Genomic DNA, 13,225 nt, shown 5'->3' with positions numbered 1-13,225 from the left:
CTGAAACCATGACCTGAACAAAAGGCAGAAGCCTAATGCACTGAGCCACCCAGGCGCCCTAAACCTCCAAATTTTTTAAAAACAAAATTAATATGTATTGCAAAAACTGAGAAAAAGATTCTCAATAGGCATGACAAGAAAGCCAATTAATATTTTGTTCTAAATAAAAAGATCTCGTACTCTTCCACAAAATAAATATATTTCTAAAAAAATCTTTCTATTACCAGTAGCAGTATAACACAACTCTGAACATTCCTTTGCAGAAGCAGTTCAGTAACGTGTTTTTTTTCTTTAATCTGCCACCCCATGTCTAGCAACACATCCCAGAAAACTACTTTGAATTTTTAAAAATGTATTATAAGCACAACATTAGTGTTATTTCTAATTGCAGAGGAATCAAAACAAAAGGTGTTTCACAGCAGAGAATGATTATGTTTACTTGATGAAATTATATATTCGGGGCACCTGGGTGACTCAGCGGGTTAGGCCTCTGCCTTCGGCTCAGGTCATGATCCCAGAGTCCTTGGATCGAGCCCCACATTGGGCTCTCTGCTCAGCAGGGAGCCTGCTTCCTCCTCTCTCTCTCTGTCTACCTCTCTGCCTACTTGTGATCTCTGTCTGTCAAATAAATAAATAAAATCTTAAAAAAAAAAAGAAATTATATATTCAAAAATTTTGTACTAAAGAAAAATGCTAGCTTATGTTAAGTGGTCAAGCAGTTTACAACTATTTTTTAATCTGGACAAGACAGAAGCAACATACAAAGGCTTACGGTTATCTCGGTGGTTCAACTCTGGATGGTTTTTCTTTGTAAGTTTTGTATTTTCTAAGGTTTTTATAGTAGTATAATGGTATTTTAAGAATATGTTTTTTCATTTGTAAACTTAAAGAGTACAATTTTTTAGTCAAGTTTATTTCTAGATTTTAATTGTAATTATATTAGTTTACACTTCTTAAAAAGATTTATTCTCTTATTTCAGAGAGAGCACAAGCGGGAGGTCAGAGGGAGAGGGTGATGGATTTTCAGGCACACTCTGCGCTGAGTGCAGAGCCATGAGATTGTGACCTGAGCTGAAACCAAGAGTTGGGCACTCAACCAAGCATGTCACCCAGGTGCCCCAAGAGTACAAGGTTTTTTTTGTTTTGTTTTAAAGATTTTATTTATTTATTTGTCAGAGAGAAAGAGAGAGCACAAGCAGGCAGAGTGGCAGGCAGAGGCAGAGAGAGAAGCAGCCTCCCCAGTGAGCAAGGAGCCTGATGGCAGGACTCAATTCCAGGACCCTGGGATCATGACCTGAGCCAAAGGCAGTGGCTTAACTGACTGTGCCACCCAGGCGTCCCCAGGAGTACAAGTTTTAAAGCCATTTTCTTTTTATTATTTTTTATACTTTAACTATTAATTTAGTGAGGTAGCATTTACAATAATTTGCTAACAAACAACACTCCTTTCTTAAAATCTAGAGCAGGTGATAACAGCTAAAATAGTTGGCAGGTAGAGAAACAGGCTTCATCTTTATTCCTGATGAAAGCTAAATTGAAAGACTTACCTCCCCACCTCTTGGTCTGTATGTTGGAATAGCCCTCTGGAGAAGTTTGAGTTGGCAGAGCTGGCACACTTGTCCAGGTTGCTGCATTTTACTTGTCCTTTCCAAGTGGAGAGGAAAGGAGAAAGTTCTTCAGCTCAAGATCTTTGCTAGATTAACACTACCCAATTAAGAAACATGCGTCAGTCGATGATAGTTACTTTCCAGCCAGATATTTTCCTTTTTTGTGGAGGGAGCAGAAAGCAAAATCCCAGACATGTTCAGGGAAAATTTCTCCTTTTGGAAACAAAGGAGTGGAAAGAAAGCTAATTTTTTTTTAAGAGAAATAAAATTTTGCATGTCATTTTTCATTTGAAGAATCAGAAACTTCTAAATTTTCTTTAACAGGGTTCAGATGTTAGGTAATTTTTCTTTCTTTGGAATGCCTTTTCTCTTTGAAGATTTTATTTATTTATTTGACAGACAGAAATCACAAGTAGGCAGAGAGGAAGGCAGAGAGAGAGGAGGAAACAGGCTCCCCGCTGAGCAGAGAGCCCAATGTGGGGCTTGATCCCAGGACCCTGGGATCATGACCTGAGCCAGAGGCAGAGGCTTTAACCCACTGAGCCACCCAGGCACCCCAGAATGCCTTCTCTTTTTGAAAGTGAACAAGTTTAAGGAATCTCTGGGGTATGTGACTCCAAATTTTACAAGTAAATTCTCATTTTATTTATTTATTTTTTTTTTAGGTTTTTATTTATTTATTTGACCGACAGAGGTCACAAGTAGGCAGAGAGGCAGGCAGAGAGAGAGGGAGAAGCAGGCTCCCCGCCGAGCAGAGATCCCGATGCGGGGCTCGATCCCAGGACCCTGCGATCATGACCTGAGCCGAAGGCAGAGGCTTTAATCCACTGAGCCACCCAGGCGCCCCAGTAAATTCTCATTTTAAAAGCCTGCCTGAAGGAATACAGAACAGGGGTGTGTGGGTGGCTCACTTGATTAAGCTCACTTGATTAAATGTCCAATTCTTGATTTTGGCTCAGGACATCAGGGTTGTAAGATTGAGCCCTGTGTCTGGCTCACATGCTGGGCATGGAATCTGCTTAAGATTCTCTCTCTCGGGGCGCCTGGGTGGCTCAGCGGGTTAAAGCCTCTGCCTTCAGCTCAGGTCATGATCTCAGGGTCCTGGGATCGAGCCCCGCATCAGGCTCTCTGCTCCGCGGGGAGTCTGCTTCCTCCTCTCTCTGCCTGCCTCTCTGCCTACTTGTGATTTCTATCTGTCAAATAAGTAAACAAAATTAAAAAAAAAAAAAAAAAGATTCTCTCTCTCCCTGCCCATCTCCCCCCATTAAAAAACAAAAACAAAGGAACAATGGAGGCACCTACTTTTCTAACACATTGTGTACTTTTACATTTTATAGTACCATTTTATATACATATTCAAAAATTTATGGAAACGTGAAGTGTAAAATAAGCATAAATTATATATTTGGTGTAAATATGTATAGACTTTATATTATATTTTAGGTTGCCAATGCCATGAAGAACTCATTACCATTTGATGCTCCTGATTCTTCACAAGAAGGCCAGAAGGTACTTAAAGTGGAAGTCACTCCAACAGTGCCGAGGATTTCTCGGACTGCGATTACAACAGCTTCAATCCGTCGTCATAGATGGAGGAGAGAAGGTGAGTATAAAATTCCTATGGCCCATTCATGGATTCTAGCAAATTTATCACTGTTTTTATAAACTAAGTTAACACATGATTTTTAGTACTCTGTATAATTAAAGTAAAATTTAATTTTTAAATATAGTGCTAGAAATGTGTTTAAATGCCTGAATTTATTTTGATACAGATACTTTTTTTTTATAAGGTAGAAAGATGTTAATTTAGATTGCTCTGGGAATGTTAAAACAAAAAATAAGATCAAGTTAATTTTTGTCTTTTTTTGAACTAGGAATAAGAATAGGGAAGAAATTTCTTTAAGCCTTTATCATAATGGGAAAAAAGGTGCATGTATGAGCACTGTGGGAAAAAAATCATATAACTGACAAACCAATGGTGAAATACAAGCTATCTATAAAAGAGTTGATTATTGTATTTTCGATCTTTATCTTTGCTTTTCCTTTTTTTGGAGGTGCTGAATCCAGCAGTATTTCATAGGCATATGGTACTTGAATAGTCAAGCTGTCTTGCCTAAGATCTATTAATTGCCACTTTAATGATCCCTATTTTCCTGTGCTATTCATTTGCGAACCTCACATTGTTCATCTGCCGCCTTATGTGTGTGCATGCTGTGCACACACATGTAACTATATAAATAGTGTTTGTTTTTATCATATCCATATATACATTCTCTTATCTGCCTGGGTCAAAATGCTCAGAAAATAGAGCAGCACAAAAGCACTAAAATTTTATATGTTGAATCCCAGATGGCTTTGACTTCTCAAACGAGGCTGACTCGAGTATTCCTGGCTCCCCGATCCAACACGGCTCCACTGACCTAGGGATCAAACGTGTTCAAGAGGGGGAGGTGCTGGTGCGCAGGACCCCTGAGCACGGCTCACCGGAGCCCAACTCAGCAGCAGCCACAACAGAGGGTAGGACAGAGATGAGGAGGCAGAAGTCAGTGAGGCAGTTGCTGGAGAAGGATCCTGGCTCTCTATCCCCAAGCAGAACATCTTTTCATTCTAGTGTGTGTTTCCACTATCCTAGGGTGTATTAGCTCCTCCTTGCAAAGCACACCTCCCCATATGCCTAGCGCCAGGTCAAGTACGATCTTTAGTTACCATTTGTGCTGGCCTGGAGTCTGCATTCTGTGTAATCAAAGAGCAGCTTGGCATGGCTACTAACAAGGCAGAGGCCTGTCTCCAAAAGGTCTGCAAATGCTTGGGATTTTTTCATTACTGAGCATGTTTATTCTAACATTAGGAAAGGAAAAATGCACCCAATGGACATGAGCCTTTAGTCAATATAAATTGATTTCAATTATATAATAATTTATTCCTTAAAAATACATGAAGAAAGTTTTAAAACATAAATACATTATCCTTGAGAAATTGGATTAAAGTGGAGCTGGCCGATTTATCTCTAATTCCAAGTTGGTCAGTTAACGAGAATTTCTTACTTCTTTGACAGAGTAAACCAGTATTTATCACTTTTTATAATCTGTGGGTCAAGTTACTTGGGTCTGACTAACGAACTACTAGCTTCTTCCCTCTATAAATGTGCTATACTGGTCCACACTACATTTTGTCATTTATTGTAAATAATGATTGTTTTCTATAGCTCTCAAACAGAATTGAAATATATTAGAGTTCAGGTATCCTAGTAGATCCTTGTTTCTACAATGTAGGTATCTCAAAATGAAAATTTTTTTTTTACCCCCAAATCACTACCACTACCACCACCACCATCACCACCACCATCTGTAAAAGAATACTTCTCTCCAATAGAAAACTATTTATTTGCTGTTTTACATGTGATGCCCATAGGAGTTGACTTTGTGAAAGAGCGAACTGTGGCCTAATGGTTTTTCATTATTTAATGTATTGCTACTATGGAAACTTCATACTAATTAATAAAATATAGCCAATAGTTTAAAAATAGGTTATATATTTTTACATAAGACCAAACATACATGAAGCAGTTACCTTCCACCTTAAGGAAGTGTCTTACTCTTTGGTGCATTGGAAATTTGAGCATGCTCAGTAAGAATCTAAATCTGCCGTCTGTTCCCTTGCCCATTTGCCCACATTGACCTTAACTTTATTTAACAGTGTTGCATGTGCATGATCTAGGGACCCAAAGGAGTTGATGCTGTTTTACAAGATCCTGTGAAAGATGTAACCTTCCCTTTTCATTTTCTGTCTTTCTCTGAGGTAGTCAGAAGAAATAAAAATAAGTATATGCATAGATGCCAAACCCAGAGTCGGCCTACATTGAACAAAAGCCTGTTTCTCAACATTCCTGGTGACTAAATGAGCCTCTTGCTATATCCACTACCATTATTAGAATGTTGGATTATTTGTGCTAAATGTAGTACTATGTTATGATAGTTAAGACTTGATAAAATTCTAGAGTGTGGGATTACGTTGAAGCATTTCTTCCAATTCATCAAAAGTTATATAGTTTGAAAAAGGAACCAAAATAGTAGTTCTTTTAAAATATCCTATTAAGGGGTGCCCGGCTGGCTCATTGGTAGAGCCATGCAACTCTTGATCTCGGGGTTGTGAGTTCACGCCCCACACTGGGTGTAGAGATCACTTAATAAAATCCTTAAAAAAATAAAAAGTAAAATATCTAATTTAATATTAAAATACCATATTTTAATATCTCCTATCACTCATAAAAATTTCAGTTTGTGAGGGTGGGGTATCACCACAAGGAAGAAGGAGTAGTTTCTTTCAGTGTGTTTGACATTTCTCAAAAATCACTTTTACTTTTAATCTGGATTAATTGTATCATTAAATCAATATTAATAGGAGCTAAATTTATAAGGAAAGGCAGACTGAATAGAAAAGTTCACTACAGGGGTGCACGGTGGCTCAGTTGGTTAAGCACCTGGCTCTTAATTTTGGCTCAAGTCATGATCTCAAGGTCCTGAGAATGAGCTCTATATCAGGCTTCCCATTTCGTGGGGAGTCTGCTTATCTCTCTCTCTCCTTTTGCCTTTCTTTCCACTCACACACTTTCTCTTTCAAATAAATAAATCTTTAAAAAGAAAGAATGAAAGTAAGTTCATTAAAGATCCTTTTTTGTTATCTTCCCTATAGATCATGAGTAGTAGTATTACCCAGGGAGAAAATTAGAAAGGAAAAAAAAGTTGTAAGACATAATTGCCTTTTTATTCCTTGAGGTTTTTTAAGTGGAAGGAAATTACTAAAACCTATGAAAAGTTTTAGTGATTCTGAAGTCAGCTGGAGCTTTTGTATTGACATTAATATTTGGCCTTTTAAAAGAATTTTCTAGTATGATGGTTTTAAATCAGTTTACAATTAAAATTATATTTGTTATATGTTGAAATTGAAGAGGAGGCTATAAGCCTATCACCTAGCCTTATCCTGATGGTCGAGTAACGTTTTATTTGTGACTTTTAGGATTTAAAATCATTGCTAAACTGAGGACAATGCTTGTGATTAAAGTATAGTCAGTATTCCACTGTATTGAAACAACATTTCTGAGTGTATAAAATATCAGTAGGTTCTTTTGCATGGTGGCTTTTATGTTACTATCATCTCTTTTATGACCATACTGCTTGGGCATCAGATGTGCATGAGGCAAGATTTAGACGCTAGCACTAAGTCTCTCAGTCTCCTTTCCTCAGTATGTATAGATAATATATCTGATGATACATTTCTGTTCACTCCAGTTTTCTATTACTCATGCCAGTTGTGAACCAGTAAATATCTTATCTTGGGCATTTCGGAGTTCTTTATAGTAACTGTGAGTAAATTGCTAAGATGATAACATGTAAATATAATTTAGAGTTTCATTTTGAGTTACGTTATATACTGTTCCGAAGAAGGGGTTGAGAGAAGTGGTGTCGGCTGCATTTTCATACGGCTTTGCATGATGGTTGAAGATTTTAAACTGCTGGATATAATAACATGCCTTTTGCTTTAAAGATAGACTATTTTGTTCTTTTGAAGGGAGGAAATAACTAATCCATATAAGAAAATATTTTTATTTTTCCAGGTACTATGTTAAATAAAGATTGTGTTTAAATATTTTATGTATATTTTACTTAGATAACCTGTATCTCAAAGTAATATTTGTTTAGAATTCTTTCCTAATATTTTACCTTAACTGTAATATTGATATCTGTATATGGATTCAGATTAAACTTTCTTGCTGTCTGGCAAACATACATAATAATATAGTGAACTGCTATCCATTTTGAAAGAAGCAAGTGTATTACTTTCCAAGAGAGTGTTGATCATACTTTCGATAAGAGAATTAGGCTTTCCGGAAAACCCAAATTGAATGTATTAGATATGCTTCTCCCCTTCTAACAAAAATCCCAAGATAAGGATTATTTCATTAACTGTAGTTTCTGCATAAAATGTAATGGGACACCATTGTATTTTGTGATCATGACAATAATGCATCTCAAGATGAAAAATCCAAATTATTACAGCTGCATAATATAGAAAGTGAAAACTCTTCTTAACTATCCCTGCTAGTTACTCTCTGATAATCAGATATTTTCTTCACATTAATTGGTCGAGAAAAAATGGAAACCAGTTGAGTAGATATCTCCAAAAGACAAAATATAAGTATGAAATTACTAGAAGTGATGTACAGTTTTTTGAGTTAGAAAATCTAGTAATTCCATGTTAAGGGTTTTTAGGCCATGTAGAAGCACTTGGTTGTTGAGTAAATGTAAAATTGTACTGTCCTTAAAAAGGGTTTGGCTTGTAGGGTTCATAATGAGTTTGGCATTATTCTGGGTGACTGCAGTCAGAAGGGGGTCTCTTTTGTATGGTCTTTTTTATGGTAGGCAAAGGAAGATATGAGGAAAATTTTTGATTTTTTTTTTAAATAGATATGGTCACCTCAGACAAGGGTATATTATAAAGATTTTGTAACGAATTGTACTTCACCTAAAGTTGTCTTATATGCCTAAATATTGTGATACTAAGTTCGTTTGTGGATAGTCTTACAAAAGCTGGACTAATTAAAGCTGAACGAACATAGTGAATAATATACTAGGATTCTGTGTAGATTAAGCTTTCTTCCCCTAAGTTATTTAGGAGAAGCGTTGACAACAGGGCCCTTGCCAAACTGTAGCGAAGATTACCCAAAAGATAAGGTCAGTTGAGTTTTTATTCTCAGTTCCTTCTCTGTTAATTTAGCTATTGCTGAGTCTGTCTGATTTGTTTTTTAGGTGCTGAGGGTGTAAATGGAGAAGAGTCGGTAAACCTAAATGATGCAGATGAAGGATTTTCATCAGGGGCTTCCCTCAGCAGTCAGCCATTTGGGACCAAACCATCCTCCTCTTCTCAGAGGGGAAGCTTAAGGAAAGTAGCAACGGGGCGTTCAGCTAAGGATAAAGAAACAGCTTCTGTCATCAAATCCAGTGAGAGCCCTCGAGATGCAGTCATTCGCAGGCAGTATGTACAGCAACCAACTGATCTTAGCGTAGATTCAATCGAGCTGACACCGATGAAGAAACACCTGAGCTTGCCTGCTGGCCAGGTGGTGCCAAAAACCAGTAGTATAAGTCTAATCCGGACAGCCAGTGCTTCCTCAAGCAAATCATTTGACTATGTAAATGGCAGTCAAGCAAGTACCAGCATTGGGGTTGGCACTGAGGGAGTTACTAATTTAGCAGCTAACAAGGTTAATCGATACTCAACTATCAGTCTGCAGGAAGACCGGCTAGGTCAAGCTGGAGAAGGTAAAGAGCACCTCAGCCCAGGAGCCCCCTTAACCAAGCAGTCTCGATCCCCAAGTTTCAATATGCAGCTAATATCCCAGGTGTAGTTCTGACCTCCTCTCTCATCTTTCTGCTTACCCTTTAAATTGAACATTTCATTGTATAAGAAGACACTTCATCCCACATTGTGAAAATATTGGTCATCGTAATCAGGTCTGATTTAGTTTAGGTATCTTCATACTGTATTTTGTATGGAAACAGCAATAAGGTTTTCTTTTTCCTCCTTCCTATATCTTCTCTTCACCTTATTCCTTGTAAATGCGTTTGTGAAGCAGTATAAAATGTATGCATTTTCCATGCCTTCCTTTCTTCTTGGGTGATGTGCAATCCATCGTAGGCTGATCGGTCCCATTTCAACACTGTGAGACTGAGGATATGTTAGAGGAAATGGTGTATATGATCCCTATGAAATGATTCTTTGGCTTTCGTTTAAAAAAGAAAAACAAAACGGGTTTGTTCTCATAATCTATAGAATTATGGAGATTACTGGATCATATTTTTTTCTCTTTTAACCAGGAGTGCCTCAGAGATTCTGCTATGACTTTGGACTTCTCTGAGTCTGTGCAATCATTTTCTTGAGAAGCATGGGGAAAGGTGGTAGACTGCTGCACTTTTTCATTAAAAAGTGGGTGGTTCTTTTTCCCCCCATCTCCTTTATTTCGAGGACACAAATGTTCAGTTACTGAGGCATTTAAATCAAGTTGTAGCCCCCTCCTTTGGAGGGCAGGGCTCAAAGTTGTTTGTGTAATTGATAATGCACTTTCTCAATGGCTCTACAGTCATTATTAACATGTCTTCCCTCCTCCCCTCAAGGACATAGGTCATTTCTGTCCTTAAAGTTTGAACAACTAACAAATCAGAGAATCCAAGGGGCATGTTCTATTTCCCAGGAATGATTGACACTTTGGTGCTGGGGTTTTGTGGCGGGGGGGAGGGGGTGGTTTTTGTTTAGCTTGTGTGGGACTGTATGTGTGAGGGGAAGTTTTGATAGGTTTTTTTCCTTTTCCTTTGTGAGCTGATGATGACTGAAGTAGTACAAGTACGTCTTCAGGTAAAGAGAGGGATTTCTCAACCCACTTTCTGTGATGTCAGACTATTGGAGAAACCCTTTCAGCTGCTTTCTAGATGTACCTAAATTCAGTCAGATATTTTGGATTAAGAAACCTGAATTCCTGATAGATCATATACTCCAAGGAAACACATCAGGGACAGATAATTGGCTGAAAACACTGATGCTTCAACGTGACACACTTTTTTAGAACATTTCTACCAGGGGGTACTGACTTGATTTCTCCTACAAGGACCACACTGCCTTTGTGTTTAATGTAATGCAATTTGTGTACCTTCTAATCATATATCTGCAGAAGTTTCTCATTTTTATAAAACTTTGAAATCATGCCAGTAAGCTAGATGTTGAATGTATGTAAGTAGCATTTGGTAACTATGCTAAGAGGCTACAAAAATGCATTACTAGTAAAAAAAAATTTTTTTTTAGTTCTGATTTGGTTGGGTAAGATTTCATTATAAGTTCTTTTGGGTCTCAGGCTCTAATGCTTGATTGAAAAAAAGAAAATATATCGGTTTTTGAAAATCATTTTATGACTTGAACTGCTATACGTTATCCTTCCACAAAATACATCAGAGGTATTAGCGCTTTGTACATTTAGACATTTTAATTTTATTATTGTGAAAGAAAAATATACTGAATTTTTAGAAAGCAAGTATTCTCCTAATTAACAAAGTTTAAAATATTATCTCTATCAATTAAAATTACAATAGATTTTGATAAATAAAATAACCAGAAAAAATGCCTCTTGTTTTTTTCCACATTGAGAACCTCCCCCTCCTCCTCTTATTTTATTGTAAGAGGGTTTGTTTTGTTTTGTTTTGGAGGGGATTTTCTTTAGAATCTTTTTAAGAACAATGAGATGCTTATTTGAATTTGGTGGTCTGTAACACTTTTCAGCTCTTAGAAAATGGAAAACTAGAACCTGAACTAGTACAACTAGTACTACTACTACAACATTGCCAAAGTCTGGGATAAAGTGAAAAGTTTATAAATAGAAATGTATTGGGGAGTGTGTGTGTGTGTGTGTGTGTGCGCGCGCGCACGTGTGCATGTGTGTTTGTGCATGGGCACGCGCGCACACGCGTGTGCAGGGTGTGTATGTATATATCACAAAAACATATGTTAGATGTCCCTTTTAATTTTAAGGGATGTCAGATAAATGAGTTTGAAAGCAGCCAAAATAAATGAGGTCTGAAGATCTCTAACATATTGAGAAAAGGAAAGTTTCAGGTAGGAAAAGAAAAGAGCATTGTTCTTACCAAGGGGTAAGAGCTTGGCCATGGCTGGAGGTCATTCATTTTATGGCAGAAATGCCTGGTTTATTTAGGAGGCTGGCAGGTTGTTTTGAATTCAAGTTGTGCATTTATTGGCATCTAAATCTAACATGATTTAGTTAAAGCACACACAAAAACCACCTAAAATAGTACCAAATTACAGCAAAAGCTGTAATAAATAAAATAAATCTCTCTTGTTTTGTTAAAAATCTTTGACTTGAAAAGTTGGTTTTGGAGAACTTTCAACTTAGAGGATATCATTTATCTGTGTATATACAGACATATTTTGTATGTATGCATACCCGTTAATGTTTCATAACCCTGTAACATTTTGTTCTTTTAAGTTATGTGATTTGGCCTTAATGAAGTAACATTTCATTTAGCTCAAACTGTGCATTCAGGTCTTGGAACAGGTTTCCTATATAAGATATGTTAAAATTTAGTTCAGTGAAACATAAGTCAAATTTTTAAAGAATTTTTAAATATTCATTTGCATTGTTTATTGTTATTTAAAATAGTTTTCAGATCTATAACAGCTATTACAAATATATATCAGCAATATTCATACTTTATTCTTTAACAACCTGTTGTTCTATACCTATAAGAAAAGGTCTTTCCCTCTATGGAAAAGCTTATTACAGAGAAAATACTTGTTTTCTATAATATATCAATTTGATTGATGCCATCTATGCCAGGTTGAATTAAGAAATACAAAGAAATACCTGAAGCTTTTGGTAACTCTTCTCTATTACATTAATTTTAAATTATGTTACTAGAAATCAACCTAACGTGTAAAGTGTGCAAAGCTAACCTAGAAGTAAGATTTTTAAATATAAAAATATTTTGAGAAGCTGAAGGGGGAAGTGGTTATAATTTAAAACCCTGACCCTTGCCCCCACTCTTACTCTCCCAATTATTCTTCTGTGCCTGTTTATTACAGAGTCAGAATTTTTGTGCTAGATGAGACCCTATAAATAATCTAGCTAGTCGCCCAGTGCTCCCTCCCCACATAACTGTCCTCAGGAAACTGAGGCTCAAAAGCTTGTGACATGATCACAATCACATAACTAAGAAGCAGAGCCAGAATAGAACTCCCGTCTCCCGTCAAATGCGTATTAACACCCCACTGCCTCCCTGTACTCGTACTATGGTAAATGTGGTATGTAACACTCTCCATTTCTGCAGTTTCTTTACAGTTCTGGTCTAGTAGTTGGTGAATACAGCACATTAAGAAAAGTACTTAATCCAGAAAAAATGTAGAGTAATGAACAGATGGGGAAGTGTTAGAAATGTAGGTATCTATACCACAGATGTAAGGATAGATACATTTTTCTTATTCTAATTTATGCCTTACTATTTTCTGCCACATAACAGTTGTATGCTGCCATTTTGTAGTTGATTATATTTCTGGGGATTTATTTAAATGCAAAAATAAACCCAAAGAAATGGCTTTGATCAGTGTTTCTAGCTATTTTAAAAGTAATTGAATCAGCCAGCTTTCACAGTCACCTGGGTAGCAAGTTAATTGTGTTGCACAGTGGAGTATTGCAAAGTAAAGATTAAATAAATTTTACTCCATTAATTTCTAATGTTGAAAAAAATTGAACGTTACTTGTTCTTTAGAATATAGATACAAGCAATATTTCCTTATGTGGTTGATAAAGGTTTATAGTGTGAAGCTTATGATTCCAAAATGGAATGCTGACCATTATGTCATTTAAAGTGTATATACCATATAAAATGTCTTAAATGGGGTAGTCTCAGCTATATAAGCTCAATATTTCCAATGTATATTCTCAAATTCCACTTAATAGCTTTAAATTAATTTTAACTATTTATTAGACACTGGAATACTGAGAATAACTTTCAGATTTTTTTGCACTATTTCTGTGACTATTTTAATGAAGTGAGGTGTTT

At 36.6% G+C, this 13,225-nt stretch overlaps 1 protein-coding gene across 3 annotated transcripts in view; it reads left to right on the top strand.

Moving 5' to 3' along the window:
- The window catches only part of LOC111145521 (family with sequence similarity 126 member B), a 45,639-nt gene extending 34,884 nt beyond the window's left edge, over window positions 1-10,755 (top strand). For 2 of the 3 annotated variants that reach the window (XM_022500420.1, XM_022500431.1), the window contains 3 exons: window positions 3,051-3,210; window positions 3,957-4,124; window positions 8,414-10,733. In XM_022500420.1, the coding sequence (XP_022356128.1) occupies window positions 3,051-3,210; window positions 3,957-4,124; window positions 8,414-9,012 (927 nt within the window). In that variant the 3' untranslated portion in view covers window positions 9,013-10,733. Of the gene's footprint in view, window positions 1-3,050; window positions 3,211-3,956; window positions 4,125-8,413 lie in introns of all 3 variants that reach the window. The other variant, XM_022500439.1, reaches the window with a different exon arrangement.
- The last annotated feature ends 2,470 nt before the right edge of the window (window positions 10,756-13,225 follow it).

The sequence above is a fragment of the Enhydra lutris genome, unplaced genomic scaffold, assembly GCF_002288905.1.
Source record: "Enhydra lutris kenyoni isolate GAN:26980312 unplaced genomic scaffold, ASM228890v2 scaffoldscaffold1, whole genome shotgun sequence".
Taxonomy (NCBI): domain Eukaryota; kingdom Metazoa; phylum Chordata; class Mammalia; order Carnivora; family Mustelidae; genus Enhydra; species Enhydra lutris.
This window is presented reverse-complemented; position numbering and strand designations above follow the sequence as displayed.